Genomic DNA, 16,078 nt, shown 5'->3' with positions numbered 1-16,078 from the left:
TTTGTGTCTCATTAATTCTAAGATGCAAATTCTTTCACATTTTAACATCTCTGAAATTAGCATGACCTCACAGCCTGAGCATCAGAGTTTAGACCCATTTTTCCTGGTGGCGGACAAAGTAAGGGTGAGTCTGACTATCAATGGTGTCACAGTGTCTGGAGACCATGGGTGTGGTTTCTCGCACACAGGAATGACTGGAAGTAAATGGGTGAAACCTACATTTTCAAAAGAATTGTGTTTCCAGAGAAACCACTTACCCTGAGGCTTTAATGGCCCAACACTGCAGTCAGGACTTTTATGGGAAACATCTGTCTTGTTCAAACTGTTGCTTTTCTGGGTCAGCTGAACTTCTAAGCTGATCTTAGCTGTAAATTCATAATTTTTGTTTGGCCAAAGGTTTCCAGATTCTCTTTTCCCTCTGGCCAAAGAATTTCTAATAAAACCACTGACTCCCACAGGCCCTATGACTTCAAATTACATGTGAACAACATAAAAAAAAAAAAAAAAAAAAAAAAACCAACCCCAAACAGCCCAATTTAAAAATGAACAGAGGACTCAAACACACGTTTCTCTGAAGAAGACGTACCAATGGCCTACGAGCACAAGAAAAGATGTTCTCCATCAATCATCATCAGGGAAATACAAACCAAAAACCACGAGATACCAACTCACACCCATTCGGATGGCTACCATCGAAAAAGCAGAAAATAAACATTGGTGTGAATGTGGAGAGACTGGAACCCACAGAAGGGCCCTGAGAGCAGGGGGTTCATCAGCTACTGCAGCAGAACCTCGCCCACCCTGACTAACACGGGAGCCGTGCGCAGCAGGCGGACCAAGCTTCCCCGGCGTCACGGCTCTCGTGGAGGCCACAGGAGACCATAACCCTCGTTCCAGCCCTCTAAGTTGAGAAACCTCAGAAAAACCGTGTGCCTCCTCTGGCCTTCGGGCTCCCATTTATTCCATTTTTATCCTACAAAACCAGGAATTTCATACTGTTCAACCTATCAAGAGGAAGACAGACATCGGCTGGTAACCCAGGAGGGGAGATCTGGGCCCTCGGCCAACCTTGCCTTCAGCTCACCGCCTGGCTCTCGGCTTCCCCGTCTGTGCCTGCCAGGGCTCTGATCACCCGGGGCTCCCAGGGCTGGGCTAGATAGAGAGGGCAGGGGAAGAGCCACCGGCCCAGAGACTTCAGGAGAAGCCCCCCGTCAATGGACCCCAGCTTTAGGGACCAAGAAGAAGGGGAGAACTCACTGTCTGCTGTCCACAGCTTCAGCCTCATCCACGGGGGCCTGCCTGAGACCCTGAGCCCCAAGCCCCCACCTGGGAGGCCACCTGCCCAGAGTTGGGAGCTGCAGAGCCACGCCCGGGGCCATGGAATCGCCCGGCCCAATGCAGGTTGTCAGACGTGTCTGCCCCTGGGTGAGGGGAAGAGGCTGCTGCCGGGCCCCCTCCCGGACACTGAGGGCATCAGCAGGGCAGACCCAGCACACAAGGCGATCCGGAGCTGCACAGAGTACTGAGCTTTATTTACGGACATGTCATAGAATCCTCTTACCCCCTGCCCCCCAACCCTGGAGTCCCCACCTCTGTCCCCGGGAAGGAGAAAAGCCTGGGGCCATCCACCTGCCCACCTAGGAGGGTGGGGCCTAAGTCCACCTCCCTTGTCGTGGGTGCCTTAACAGGGGAGACGGGTTACAGGTGATGGCAGGGGCTCTGCCTTCCTCCAAGTGGCCAGTCCTCAGGGCTTCCGCCAGGGGGCACACGGCTGGGGTTCCAACTAGATTGGGGTGCAGGGTGGGACCCTTGTTGGCAGGGCCTGGATGGTGAATGGGGAGGTGTCAGAGGGGGCCACTTGAAAGGTCATCCCCAGTTCCCACCTCATCCCCTTCTGGATCAGAGAGTCAGGGTCACCTTCCTGGGTGGGGTGGGGAGCTGGCAGGGAGCAGAAGAGCCTGGAAGGGTGCCGAGGGCCGGGGGGCCGGGGCCCTGCACTCCCTGCCCCGATCTGCCCCCCACCCACCCCCAGGCCTGCTCCAAGGCATCTGTCCCTCCTGGGGCATCCTGGACCATACCAGGTGAGAAGGACTGGCAGCTAACAGCTTCCGGTGCTGGGCCTCGGAGGAGACACAGGACCAGAGGTCCAGGCTCTTGGGTGCTGAGCTTTTCTCGGACTTCGGAGGGAGAATGTCCCAGCCCAGCAGGCAGTGCTGTGGAGAGCGAGGGGTTAAGGCGCCTGGCCTGTGGCAGGGCTCCCTTCTGATGGGGCGCACCCCAGGGAGGGGGCTGTGCCTCTCCCCTTGGACTGCCAGCATCCCCTAGCTGGGGCTGTGTCCCCCCAAACAGTCATGATGTCCCCTGGAGACAGGCTCCCCCAGGGCAGGGCCCGTGTCCACCCAGCGGGTTACCCCAGGCCTTCCTTTCCCTGCTGACCCAGGCCCTGGGCCCCTGGCCTGAGGCAGAAGGAGGGAAGCCTGTGGATACCGACAGAGCGCTTCCTGCGTGCCGGACTCTGCCCCACGCCCCCGACAGGTACTGATCACTGAAGTGCCCCACTCACCCCACCAGGCTGAGGGCTGTTTGCTGTACCCATTTTACAGATGAGCACACCAACTTTCCTCAGCATCCCTTCTCCTCCCCCATAATCCCAGCTCCCCCAGCCCCCACAGGCTCCCCCCTACCCGGGAGACATAAAGAACGTTTCCATGGGAGACACTAGGAAACATAAGGACCTGGGTTCAAAGCCCTGCTCTTCCACCTGCTGACCTGAGACCAGTGACCTCCCTCGGCCTCCGTCTCCTTATCTGCACAGTGGGATGGCAACAGGACCCACAGTCTTGGCTGCTGTGAGGGCTCCATGAGGTAATCCTCCTAAGGACTCCGCACACAGCACCCAAGAGCTCAACCAATGAGGCGCACGTGCACGACGCCGGCAGGCGGGCAGACACTAACCCTGGAAGCGCGGGGTGGGCGAGGAACAGGGGACGAGCACAGGGCCAGGTGACGGGAGCGGCCCAGCCCGAACTCCACAGACCTGAGCGCTCGCCCTCCTTGCGCCCAGCCTCGCTGTGTGGCCTTGCCCCAGTCTCTGGCCCTCTCTGGGCCTCAGGATCCAACTCCCCCCAGCCCCACACGGCTGCTCACCCGGGGCAGGGCCAGCGTGTCGGAGGCGTCGAAGCTCTTCCGCCGGTGGATGCGGTACTGGTGCGGGGGGTCCAGGACGGACAGCGGGATGCTCACCCTGCGGGGGCGGGGGGGCAGTGGACAGAGGAGGCTCGGCGGCGCGCGCCTCCTGGCGGCTAGGGGGCCCACCCTGCCCTCCCGCAGGACTGGCAGGCCTCAGGCTCGGCTCCTCGCCTCAGTCGCTGCCGCCCCTCCGGGCTGCCCCGAGGGGTCCTACCTGCTCGGGCCACTCACCTGACCTGCGCTGTCTGCACCCGAGTCTCGGGACGCTTCTGGTCCCGAGGTGTCCGGCACAGGCGGCAAGGGGCGCCAGGATCGGAAGGCACCAGAAACAGGCGCCGGTTGACGCGGTAACAGTACAGGCCTGCGGTGCCGGGAGAAGCAGCAGCTCCTCTCAGCTGCACCCCCAGATCCCTGATCCCCCTGCTGCCCCCACCGCACGGGTCCGCCAACCCCACCTCCCCCACGGCCACACGCACAGGTGTACACACACAGAACACGAACCCGACGTGACGTACACACGTGTGTGCATCGTCTGCTGTGGATGGGAACCCAAAGCAAAGGCTCGGGTGCTCGTGCGACTGAGCCAGCGCCCCCACGCCCCTCCACGAGCACAGAGCAACAGAAGTGGGGGTGCACAGGAAAGGGGGCGGCTGGGGAGGGGGGAGGGGGGTGCCACAGGCTTGGCCTCAGCTCCCCGCCACTCCCCAGCCCCCACCCAAGGCTTGCCCCACCCTGTCTGGACCCTAGGCTCCCCCTCCCTGAGTCTCCACTACCCCAGCTGCGTCCCTAGGCCCCCGAGACCTCGCTCGGCGAGGCTATGGGGCACCTGCCAAGAATTTCCACTCACATTCATGGTCTTCCTCCACACCACTGCTCTCCCACGGGCCTAGGAACTGGGGTCTGTGAGGGGACAGGGGTGAGCAGGCTGGGCAACGGGGTCCCTGAGCCGCTCTGCCCACCCGTTGGCCACCCCTGCTCACTCAGGGTCACTGTTGATACACTCCTCCTTGTTGGCTTCCCGGAAATCCTGTAGCTCCGAAAAGAAGGCCTCGGGCTTGCTGGTGATGGGTGAGCTGTTGTCCAGAGACCCTGGAGTGGGCGAAGCACCAGCAGCTGCTGTGTGGCCACCGGCTGAGCCTTAGGGGGCACTCAGCACAGCACTCCAGTCTACCTGCTTTGCCCCAACTCTGCCTCGTACAGACCTGGAGGGCACGCGTCACTCGCTGTGACTGCTGGTCCTGTCTCCGTGTGTGTCTACCCTCACGCACAGCCTGTCGTCCGTGCAAAAAACATTAAAACAAAAAATACTTACAGAGCCCCTCCTAGGGGCCGCAGTTTGATGTGCCAGGGAAAGAGGAGGGAACTAGACAAAGCCCTGCCTTCATGAGCCTTACAAATATGGTGGCAAGGCGGTGGGGGGCCTGGGAGGCTCAGTCGGTGAAGCGTCTGCCTTCGGCTCAGGTCATGATCCCGGGGTCCTGGGATCGAGCCCCGCGTCGGGCTCCCTGCTCAGCGGGGAGTCTGCTTCTCCCTCTCCCTCTGCCCCTCCCCCTGCTTTTCCTCTCTCGCTCATGCTCTCTCTCAAATAAATAAAATCTTACAATAAAATAAAATAAAAGAGAAAAATTTCATCAGGGTAGAAAATAACACGTTGCAGCTCTACCACTGAGCAGATGGGAGACTTCGTGAAGTGCCTCAGGGCCAGCAGCTCAGCCTTCTCATCTGTCCACGGGGACAGGGGACGACAGCAGCACCGGCCCTAACAGATCATCGTGAAGGGCAGAGGACATTAAGAGGAGTAAAGCCAAGGGAAGCTCACAGAACACCTGTAACAGGTGCTCCCTAAAACCTATGCTCCTCACCCTTCCCAGTGTTCACAGACTGATGGGACTGAACGAGGAGGCAGGAGAGACTCGCGGGAAGCAAATCCTCCGGGCGCCCAGAGGGGATGAGGCAGAGCACACAAATGCAGGGACAGGCCTGAGATGGGGGCGCTCGTTCCCCCTCGGGAAGGAGAGCGAGCACAGGGACAGGGCGGGCAGGAGGCAGGCGCCTCCACTTTCCAGAAACGGGAAGCAAGGCAGTGAGCTGACAGGCCGGGAAATGCTGGGGACAGGGCCTGTGTCCCCACCACCACTGGGTCTCAGCAACCCCTGGAGCACCTGCCTCTAGGAAGTAATTCAACCTCTCTGTGCCTCAGTTTCCCCCTTTATGAAACGGGGAGCCAAACGGCAGCAACCTCTTATGGCTGCTCACTCACTCATTCGACAAGTGTTGTGGGAGGGCCTACTATGCGTCACACACCTCTAAGCTCAGGCTCAGGAGATAGAGCAAGAAAATGGCTATGGCCCTGCTTGAATGAAGCTTACATTCTACTGGAGAACTCAGCTAAGAAACAAGGAAACAGGACGATTCTTGAGAACGAATGATACGAAGAACATACAAATGACTGATGCCACAGGCAGGGATGTGGGGGGCAGGGGCCCTATGACATTATGCTCACAGAAGGCCTAGCCCCTGAGCTGGGCCCTCAATGATAAAAAGCACCCAGAGGGTGTGAACCTGAGGAAGTGCATTCCAGGCAGCACGGACAGCAAGTGCAAAGGCCCTGAGGCTGCCATGAGCGTGGCACGGTCAAGGACCAGCAAGGAGGCCCATGAGGCTGGAGCAAAGAGCCAGAGGCTGGTAGTGAGACGTCACGTCACAGAGCTACCTGGGGCCAGGTCTTACCTCGTAAGTCTAGATAAGGATTTTGTATTTTATTCTAAGTGCTAAGTACTCTGATTCCCAGGTTTAAAAAATCCATTCTGGCTGCCAATCAAAAATGGATAGTAATGGGGTGGACGAAGCCAGAGGGAGACCAGCCAGGCCACTGAGGTTGCTGAGGGTGGGGGGTGAGGAGGATAGGCAGTACAATGTAAAGAGACGATATGCACACGCAGTTTTGCAGGGGCCTGGCACCAATACATGCTAAAGAATATGGCAGCTCTGGAGCGCCTGGGTGGCTCAGTCGGTTGGGCGTCTGTGTTCGGCTCAGGTCATGATCCCAGGGTCCTGGGATGGAGCCCCATGTCCGGCTCCCTGCTCAGTGGAGAATCTGTTTCTCCTCCCTCTTCCCCTCCCTCCCCTCGAGCTCGCTCGCTCTCTCTAATGGGAAAAAAAAAAAAAAAAAAAGAAGAATATGGCAGCTCTGACTCATTCGTTCAGCACCGGTAGGGCTCAGGCAGGCATGCGCGGAGGCGGGCCATACCTGCAATCCAATCGTAGCCCAAGTATGGCCGGAGGTGCCCGCTCCTGTCCGGCAATGCAGACTCCTCACTGAGGGTCACTCTTGACTGAGGAGGGGGACAGAGAGGGGCAAGGGCTAGGCATGCAGGCCCAGCCCGGAGGAGGCCCCAACTTGCGGGAAGGAAAGGGGCCATGTCTTAACTTATACCCTGACATGAGCCCCAGGACTCCGCCGGGAGCTTGGGAGTTGGAAGAGTTTGGCCCCCGATCCCCCTCTATGTGTAACTTTGAACAAGCGTGGCCTCTGAGCCTTGGTTTTCCCATCTGTATAATGGGCTCATCACCTTCTTCCCAAAATGCCGAGAAACTAACAACCACCACTTTTTAAGCACTTCAGCTGAGCTGGGCATGACTCAAGGTATCTCCAGGAAGCCTCCCACCCTGAAGGGAGCCTGCCGATGAGTGCATTTGTGAGACAGGGAGACTGAAGTTCAAGGAAGTTCTATTCTCCCATGTTACCTTGGACAGCCACTTTTGTTGATCCAGGGTGGAGCTCTGGGCCTGGACCTCCTGAGGCCCTGGACTGTCCAGCTCTGCTGAAAGCGCTGGGTCATTTGGGTCTGAGATGGCCAGCAAGGGTGCCGAGTAGGGCCTCAGTGAGCCCAGGGACGCCTGGTGTCGGTACTTGGCAGAAGGGAGAGAGATCACTCCAGAGCTGGTCCCACCAGGCCCGGACATATCACAGGGATCGCCCTGGTGCGCAGGGTGTAGGCCGGAGGCTCTGGGGGCCATTAACAATGTCTCCTGGGACGATGGTGTCCGGGAGTCGTGGCTGCTGCTGGAGTCCAGGGCTGACTGGAAGAGAGAGGCCAGGTCACCCAGGGAGTGGCCCAGCTCCCCACCCAGCTGGCCTGCACCAGGCACAAAGGCCTGGTTCCTCAATCCTCAGCCCTGCTCCGGCCTCTGCAATGTCCCAGGCCAGTCAGTCCCTTCTTTGCTGGGCCTCAGTTTTCTCCAAACTGGGCATGTTGCCCAGGAGGCCTGGGACCTGCCTGGTTAGGGAGCCCCTTCACGCCCCCCTTGCAAGTTCTCAAGGTGGGTGCTCACCTTTGAGGCTGCTTTGGCCACCGACCGCCGAACGGCATCCTGCCCGACCCGCAGCTGCCTCAGGAGTGCCGAGTTGAGCTGCCGGAGATGCACCAAGTCCTTGGTCTCCACCATCCCAGGCATATGGCGCGGCTTCCTCCTGGGCTGCGGTGTACCCTCGGGCTGGGTTCCAGTCCCAGCTCTTCTACCTAAAGCGAAGACAGCATGACACCAGCCAAGGAGGCTGCCCTGTGGAGCCAGAGGCCTGGGTTTGAATCCCCACTCTACTACTCCCTAAGTGTGCGGTCTCAAGCAAGTTATTTAATCGCTCTGTGCCTCAGTTTCCTCATCTGCCAAAGAGAAATGATAACAGACCTCCTCAAATTACTGTAGGGAATAAACGAGGCAATGCATGTTAAGCCTTAGTATGGCGCCTGGTACACAGTGAGCACTCAACAAATGTCTATTATTAAACTGGCCAGAGTGTGTTTACTTACCTGCCCAAAAGGGAACAATCCCCCTTTAACAATCTTAACTATGAAAGTAGTTTAATTTGTAGAAAACAATTAGAGCAAGTCTACAAATGTAAAGTATTATAAATTGTGAATCCAGCACAGACCAGGCTTCTGAAGGGAGGCTTCCCTCTGTCCTGTCCACCCTTCCATCTTCCCTTTCTTTTTACAAATCAGGAAACCAAAGTTCAGAGGAGTTAACCAACTTGCCCCACGTTCCACCGCTAGTAAGTGACAAAGCCAGGATTTTAAGCCGGAATCTGGCTCCAGGACCTCTTGCAGCAGAGAGGTGCCTGGGACGCCTTCTCCTTCCTCCTCCTCTCTCGGTCTTTTGCCCCCAGGGACCCAGGCTCAAAGACACACAGATGCCTCCAGAAAGGATTTCTGCAGCCTGGGGAAGGGGCTTCCTAATCGCCTCTGGGATCCAGGCCCAGGCTCCACCCAGAAACTCAGTCTCCATCACTGTGCACCGGGCGGGTTTTAACGCCGGGTCAGGCCAGACCCTCCTCTCAGAATGGCGGCCCGGCCCCCCGCCCGCCTCACCCACACTGGTCACCTGTGGACCGCCCACACCAGGGGCCGAGTCCTTCCTCCCCACGCCAGCCCCGCCGCTCCCGCACTCACCGCCTGGAAGCCTGGAAGCCTGGAAGCCCGGAAGCCCGCCGCCCCAGGGAGGCTCTCGCAGCCCGGAGTTCCGCCCGGCCGCCCTTTGCTTCGCCGGCTGTGGGCGGGGCCCGACGCGGCCGCCCTGATTGGTCAGATTGCGGACGGAGCCGGCCGCTCCTGCGAACGTTACTCCGCGTTCAGAAGCGGCAGTTTCAACATTGGGGCGGGCCTAACAGGAGCTGATTGGTCAACTTCCGAGACCGCGTACTGGTCGCCGATTACAGGAATGGGGGCGTGCCCCCGCAGGGCGAGCTCCGATTGGTCAGGACGGGGCCGCGGGCCACGCCGGGTTAGGCGGCGGCAGTTTCAGTCTGGACCTAAAGTTGCTCCTCAGCAGCGGAATTCAGCTGTGGGAGGCCGGGCGGGAGTGGGGGAGTCGGCGGCTGGAGACTCATTCTTTAATACTTTCTTTCCTGTATCATGTCGTGCCTACTTTGTACCAAGAAGCACAGTGCTAGGCACTGGGAGGCAGAGAAGGAAGAGGGGTCCCTGCCTGAAGGAGAGGCCGTGGGTTAAGCACGAACACAGATACCTGTAATCCAATTTGTATGCGGAGCATGCCAGCTCCATTTTACAGAGAAAAACCAAAAACGAGGTTGTACAAGATGAAGTGACTTGACCAGAACATTTTAAAACCAATCAGTGTAATTCAGCAAATTAACAGGAAGAAAAGAAAGGAGAGGAGTGAAGGAGGATGGAAGGAAGGGAAAAAAGGAGAGAGAAAGGGAGAGCAAGAGGGCTCATTTTGGGGTGCTGGACACGCGCTAAAATTGGATTGTGGTGGAGGCTGCACAACTTTGTAAACTTGCTAAAATGATTTAATTGTACACTTAGAATGAGTGAATTTTATGGTGTGTAAATTACACCTCAATAAGGCTATGTGGGTTTTTTTTTTTTTATAAGTTCATACCAACTATACAAGCCAGTCATTTTACTCCTAGGCATTTATCCAAGGGGGGAAAATTGTCCATACAGAGATTTGCATATGAATGTTCATGGCAGTTGTAGCCAAACATAGGTCAACAGATCAATGGATAAACAAATCGTGGTATGGCCATACAATGGATACTACTCCGCAATAAAAAAGAATAAACTATTGATATGCACAATATGGATACATCTCAAGATAATTATGTTGCACGGAAAAGAAAGAGTATGTACTGTATCTTCCATTTGTATAAAACTTTAGAAAATGTAAACAGATCTGTAGTGATAGATCAGTGGTTGCTAGGAAACGGGGTGGAAGAAGGCATGATAACGGGGCATGAGGGAACCTTGGGGGTGATGCCTATGTCCACTGTCTTGGTTGTGGTGATGGTCTCATGGTGCATACATATGTCTAAACCTAACGTACACTTTAAACATGCAGTTTATTGTATATAAATTATATCTCAATAAGGGACGCCTGCCTGGCTGGCTCAGTCAGTAGAGCATGTGACTCTTGATCTCGCGGTTATGAGTTCAAGTCCTGTATTGGTCATAGAGCTTACTTTAAAATAAATGAACAATTGGGCGCCTGGGTGGCTCAGTTGGTTAAGCGACTGCCTTCGGCTCAGGTCATGATCCTGGAGTCCTGGGATCGAGTCCCACATCGGGCTCCCTGCTCAGTGGGGAGTCTGCTTCTCCCTCTGACCCTCTTCCCTCTCGTGCTCTCTATCTCTCATTCTCTCTCTCTCTCTCAAATAAATAAATAAAATCTTAAAAAAATAAAATAAAATAAATAAATAAAATCTCGATAAAGCTGTTTAAAAATGTGAATTGGTGGGGCGCCTGGGTGGCTCAGTCGTTAAGCATCTGCCTTCGGCTCAGGTCATGATCCTCAGGGTCCTGGGATCGAGTCCCACATCGGGCTCCCTGCTCTGCGGGAAGCCTGCTTCTCCCTCTCCCACTCCCCCTGCTTGTGTTCCCTCTCTCGCTGTCTCTCTGTCAAAAAATAAATAAAATCTTGGGCACCTGGGTGGCTCAGTTGGTTAAGCGACTGTCTTCAGCTCAGGTCATGATCCTGGAGTCCCGGGATCGAGTCCCGCATCGGGCTCCCTGCTCAGCGGGGAGTCTGCTTCTCCCTCTGACCCTCCCCTCTCTCATGCTCTCTCTCATTCTCTCTCTCAAATAAATAAATAAAATCTTTAAAAAAAATTAAAAAAAATAAATAAAATCTTAAAAAATAAATAAATAAATAAAAATAAAAATGTGACTTGGTTAAACGTCTGCCTTTGGTCATGATCCCAAAGTCCTGGGATCAAGCCCCACATCGGGCTCCCCGCTCCTCGGGGAGCCTCCTTCTTCCTCTCCCTCTGCCCGCCGTTCCCCCAGCTTGTGCTTGCTCACGCGCGCTGTGTCAAATCAATCAATCAATCAATCAATCTTTTTAAAAAAATGATGTGAAGCGTGTAAAAGAAACAAATAAGAACTTGGCCTCATTGGGCACAGTGTGTTTGCCCTAGCTGGAATGGACAGCTGTCACTCCCGTGCCCCCACCCCCTCTCAGGAGTGGCCCTGAGGACAAAGACGAAGGCCAATCCTCCCAGTGGACACAGCTGTGCACTGCACACTTGGTCACCCATGCATAAAGAGGGGTGAACAGCCTGAGGGACAGACATACACAAAGCCCTGGGTGGTGGCAGGTGATTTGGCTGGTGGCCAGGAGCTTAGGGGGTTAAAGTTTGGAAGATGGGGTACCTGGAGAACTGGGGAGGGGTTAAGAAGGTGAGCCAGTGAGCACCAGGACGGGCACAACAGACGAAATCTGTGTCTCACGTTTCGAATCCACCCATCAGAGAATGTCCAAGGCAGGGGAGACGGTCAACAAACATCTGGGAATGGGTGACGTGCTGGTAGACGTCAGCCGGCCTCTCTCTGCAGCCACCCTAGTGCGGGTACACAGGGCCCGAGGACAGACAGAGCAGTCATGACGACAGGGGTGAAGTGGCCCGGGCGGGCTCCTCTCCCAAAGGCTCGGGGAGGTCCTGAATGCCTGGTCTGCCGAAGCAGGACCAAAGCTGAGCCCTCCATACGCTATCTCCAAGGGACCAGCCAGCCATCAGTAGCAGGTGGATTGCATCCGTCCTCTGTCCACCCTGGAGGGGGGCAATTTGTATTTACTGAGATTAATGCCAATCCACATATGGTCCCCCCTGACCACCCTGCTGCGGGGGGGGGGCTCACCCCCACCACCATCTGAGGGGCTTTAGATTCCCTGACGTAGTGACATGGTATACACACGTCGCCTCACACCAAGGGACCTGTTTTTTGGCAAAATGTGGAACAATGGGCATCTGACCAAAGGATCCACCGATCTTTCCAGGAACCTCAACACCCGAATGGCATAGCTTGGAAGGACCAAGCTCAGGGACCATACTTCACAGCTCTGCTCTCCAAGCAGCTGAGAAAGGCCACCGTGTCCCCTGTGGCTAGAATACTGGGGGACAGGAAGCAGAGGGTGTAAGTAGAGGCCCCTCCCTCCATCACTCCAGTGACCCACTTCTGGAGTTCGTATTTCCCGTGCCTGGGGGCAGAAAGCTTCTGCTGAGGGACACAATAGGGTCCCATCGAACTTGAAGTTGTGGCCATCCCCCGGTGGCTGGGCCTGTCCTGCTGGCGGACCAGCGGGCAGAGTCGCTGTGCTGCTGGGGGTCAAGATTCTGGTCCCCGTGAGGAGCCAGGGCTGAGGCTGCGCAGTGGGACAGGGGAGTGTCGGGAACCCCCTCAGTGTCTGTCTCTTGGTGTCTCCACACCCACTGGTAACAGCAAGTGGCAGTCACGGCAATCATGGCCCAAGCAGGACCAGACAGCCAAGGGCTAGGGTCCCCTGGGATGAAGTCTGGATCACCCCACCAGGAACCAGAGCAGCTGAGGCACAGACGAGGACAAGGGCAATCTAGAATGGGGCTGGACGAGGGACCAGCTATACCAGCAGGGCCTGTAGCTTGCGCCACTAGTCCCCGGAGGCAGAGACTGTGCTGGCTACGGCCTCGTAGGGCTCTGTTGGGTCAGACTTAGACCTCCCCTCCCAGGCAAGAAGGGAGGGAAGGCAAGCGTAGCTCTGAGTGATTTGAGGGGTAGACTTTTCTACGTAAACCCTCTGCCCCCCTTCAGGCCCTCCTGGCCTCCCCTGCCTGTTGCTTCAGCCCCGCCTGGGCTGGGTGATTTGTGGTGAACACAACCTATCCACACCACAGCCCCAGCCCACGCCTGTGCTCCTCACCTCCACCACCCACCATGGACCCCAGTTTGGTGCCCCAGCATTCATATATGCAACCCAGAAATACAGAGTAAGTGCCCCAAGAGGCAAATCTTCAACCAGTGGGAAGAAAGAAATAGTGGGTAAATTCTGCCCCCCTCCGTCCCCACCAAGAAAAGGCACGAAATTCGCCTGCATGGCTTCTCACGGTCACCGCCTGTTACTCTGCAGGCACATCTCACGGCAGCCAGCTCTATAACGCACCCTTCTGCTAGCTGTCCTTCCTTCCCACTTCTCTCCTCCTCCCTCCCTCCCTGCTCCTCTCTGGGGGTGTTCTGCAGAAATAAAATGAGGGTGCATGAGCCCTCTGCTTGAGGCTCTGCTTTCTGGGGAACCCTGGCCAAGGCACCATCCATGTGCCGACTCCCAAATGTGTACCTCCAGGCCGGACTCCACGGAGCTCCAAGTTCTTGTATCCAACTACAGAAGAGGGGCCTTACATTTAACATGCCCAAAAGGGACTCCTGATTTCCCCCAAACGTGCTCCACTGAAGCTCTCCCCGTCCCAGCATGTGCCCAGGACCCTGAGTCATCCATGACTCATCCAGTCTGTCAGCACAGCATATCATTTATTTTTTTTTTTTAAAAGATTTATCTATTTATGAGAAAGAGAGAAACCCAAGCAGACTCCGCCCAACGTGGGGCTTGATCCCACAACACTGAGACCCACGACCTGAGCCGAAACCAAGAACCAGATGTTCAACCAAGTCACCCAGGCACCCCCCATTTCGATCTTTAAAAGGACTTCAGAACCTGAGCGCTTTCCACCACCTCCATCACAGCCGCCTGGCCCCAGGCACCATCCTCTCCTCTTTGGGACACTGGTCATCTTCTGCCAGGTCCCCCTGCTTCCATTCTTACTCTGTTGTCTACACAACAGCCTGAGACCCCATTAAGATGGAAGTGAGCTTATGGGACTCCTCTGCTCAAAGCTCTCCAATTGCATCTGCCTCACTCAGAGTAAAGCCAAAGTCCTTACCTGTGAGATCCCAATCTGCCTCCAGTTCCTTTTCATACCTTATCTCCTGCTCCTCTCCCCCTCCCTCACTCCAGTCACACTAGTCTTATTTTGCTCCTTAAAGATATTGGGCATGCTCCTACCTCAGGGCCTTCGCACCTGCTGGTCCCTCCATCTAAAATGCACTGCCCCAGATAGCCCCACGGTTTCATTCCCCACCGTCTTCCTTCAAATGTTGTCTTCTCAGAAGGCCTACCCCAACCACACTGTTGTTACACCCTCCCCAAACTTTCCCTGCCTCATTTCCCCCCATAGTCCTTATCTGCTGATATACAATGTCTTTTACTGAACTGGTTTTGCCTGTAGTCCGCCTCCCTCCACTAGCATACCAGCTCTAAAAGGACAGAGCTTTTTATCCACCTTACTCACTGCTGTATCTCTAATGCTTAGCACCATGCTCATTAGCACATAGTAGGCACTCAAATACTTCGATGAATTCATGAACTTCCTCATTTGCACAGAGGCAAATAGATCACCGAATTTCCGAGATTTGGGTTCTTGCATATCAATGTCTGACGTGTGCTAAGCTCTCGTTAAAAGCTGGCTGTTCTAATCTCAAGCCTGAGAGTCTGACTCAGAGCCAGAAATCCCTGTCCTGGAGGACAAGAGTGAATTTAGCTGAAGAGGGCCCAACCTTGGAAGAGGGGTACATTCTGGCCACATACTTTGTGATTAAATAAGGACACTGTTACTGGAAAACCAAAAATCCCACCTCTTGGATTCCCCAGAACTCTCAGTGGGTGGATGAGGTAGGCTGAGCAACCACCGGCATCTGGTCTTGACTGGGGATAGAGAACTAGGCGGTGTTGAGTATGGAACAGGGTATAGAACACCTCTTTCCAAATACAGGCCATCATCTAGTAGCTGGTGAATGACTTAGTGGGTTGCGAATAGCAGCGGAAGAGAGAATACCTGTGTTATCACAGGAAAATGGAACTGACCAACTTCAAATTTTTCGTTGTACCTACACATACACACGTGTGCTGGTTCATCGTGTTATTTCTAATTGTGGGTAAAAAAGAGAGAGAGGAAGGAAGGAAGGAAGGAAGGAAGGAAGGAAGGAAGGAAGGAAGGAAGGAAGGAAGGAAGGAAGAAAAGTAAGTTTGAAAGCCACTGGGCTTTGGGAAATTAAGACTTAGGCTCCAATCCAGGACCCATCAGCCCTACAGTGCTGAGACTGGAACATCTGAAAGCCCCTAGTCCCATGACTACTCTTAGGAGGTTTCCAGTAGCAATTCTGTTCTGGCCCCCAACCCTGGAGGGCTGATAAGATGTGGACTGTGTTATCAGGACAGGATTCATTAATTCAAGTGTCAATACTGACTTCTGATTCTGTGCCAGGCACCGGACTAGATGCTTGGCACGTTATCAATAAACAAAACAAACAAAAATCTCAGGCCGTACAGAGAGCTAGTGTTCTAGCACATGGACACACCAAACCGTATTACGTGCTAGAGAACAGCTCCTAGGAAAACATGGCTACTCCACAGGTGCAGGGTAACGGTCCCCGGAAGTACCAGGGAACAGGGAAGGAAAGAGGGATTGAAATAGGGTGGTCCAGGAAGATCCAGACAATGAGGTAACATCTCAGCAGGCTTGGAGGTAAAAGAATTAGCTGTGACGTCTGGGGGAACAGGCAGAGGGTCAGCCAGGGCCAAGACTTAAGGAGGTTATGTGCTTAGCAGTTTCAAACAGCAAGGAACCAGTGTGGCCAAAGTGGAGGGCACCAGGGAGTGAGGGGTGGTCGGAGGCAGTGCAGACCTGCAAAGTACCACTGGAGTCCAGGATGACACCCCAAGTTTGTGGCCTGGGCGTCGGGAAGGATGAGGCTGCCACCGACCACAGTGCGGAGAGTGGGGGCACCAGGGCCTGGAGCACACGTGTGGGGGGCCAGGGAGGCGGACAAGTCACTGCCGAGGGCCCTTCAAAAAACAGAAAGCTCATAGCCAAGTTCTCAGAAGGCAAACTAGGGTGGGTCAGTCTGAGTCATTACTTTTTAAGTGAAAAATGAATGGCTTGGAGTTACAGCGAAATCTGTAAAGACATCACTCTAGATTTCCTGGGTCTTAAAAGATCAGTTAACGCCTTTTGTTCTCAGAGTATCAGAGTCCTTCCAAGAGCAAGAGGAACCCACGGGCA

At 55.2% G+C, this 16,078-nt stretch overlaps 1 protein-coding gene across 1 annotated transcript; it reads right to left on the bottom strand.

Annotated features, from left to right (window-relative positions):
• Positions 1–533: 533 nt before the first annotated feature.
• On the bottom strand, positions 534–8,671 carry LOC113916850 (migration and invasion inhibitory protein). The gene is made up of 10 exons (XM_027583949.2): positions 8,640–8,671; positions 7,525–7,712; positions 6,937–7,272; positions 6,440–6,524; positions 4,170–4,278; positions 4,037–4,089; positions 3,421–3,550; positions 3,148–3,244; positions 2,079–2,213; positions 534–1,822 (listed from the first exon to the last, which is right to left on the bottom strand). The coding sequence occupies exons 2-10, from the start codon at positions 7,645–7,647 to the stop codon at positions 1,784–1,786; spliced, it is 1,107 nt and encodes a 368-aa protein (XP_027439750.1). The 5' UTR covers positions 7,648–7,712; positions 8,640–8,671; the 3' UTR covers positions 534–1,783.
• Between the last annotated feature and the right edge of the window lie 7,407 nt (positions 8,672–16,078).

Source organism: Zalophus californianus, chromosome 4 (assembly GCF_009762305.2).
Source record: "Zalophus californianus isolate mZalCal1 chromosome 4, mZalCal1.pri.v2, whole genome shotgun sequence".
Taxonomy (NCBI): Eukaryota; Metazoa; Chordata; class Mammalia; order Carnivora; family Otariidae; genus Zalophus; species Zalophus californianus.
The sequence above is the reverse complement of the archived record's forward strand: the minus strand, read 5'-3'. Positions and strand labels throughout refer to the sequence as shown.

Bases quoted from the DNA above. Each gene is read 5' to 3' on its own strand.
- LOC113916850 (XM_027583949.2), bottom strand. From the start codon at position 7,647: ATGCCTGGGATGGTGGAGACCAAGGACTTGGTGCATCTCCGGCAGCTC. The intron at 7,273-7,524 runs GTGAGCACCCAC...TCTCTCTTCCAG, and splicing joins TGGCCAAAGCAGCCTCAAAG to TCAGCCCTGGACTCCAGCAG. The intron at 6,525-6,936 runs GTAACATGGGAG...CCCCCTCCTCAG, and splicing joins AACAAAAGTGGCTGTCCAAG to TCAAGAGTGACCCTCAGTGA.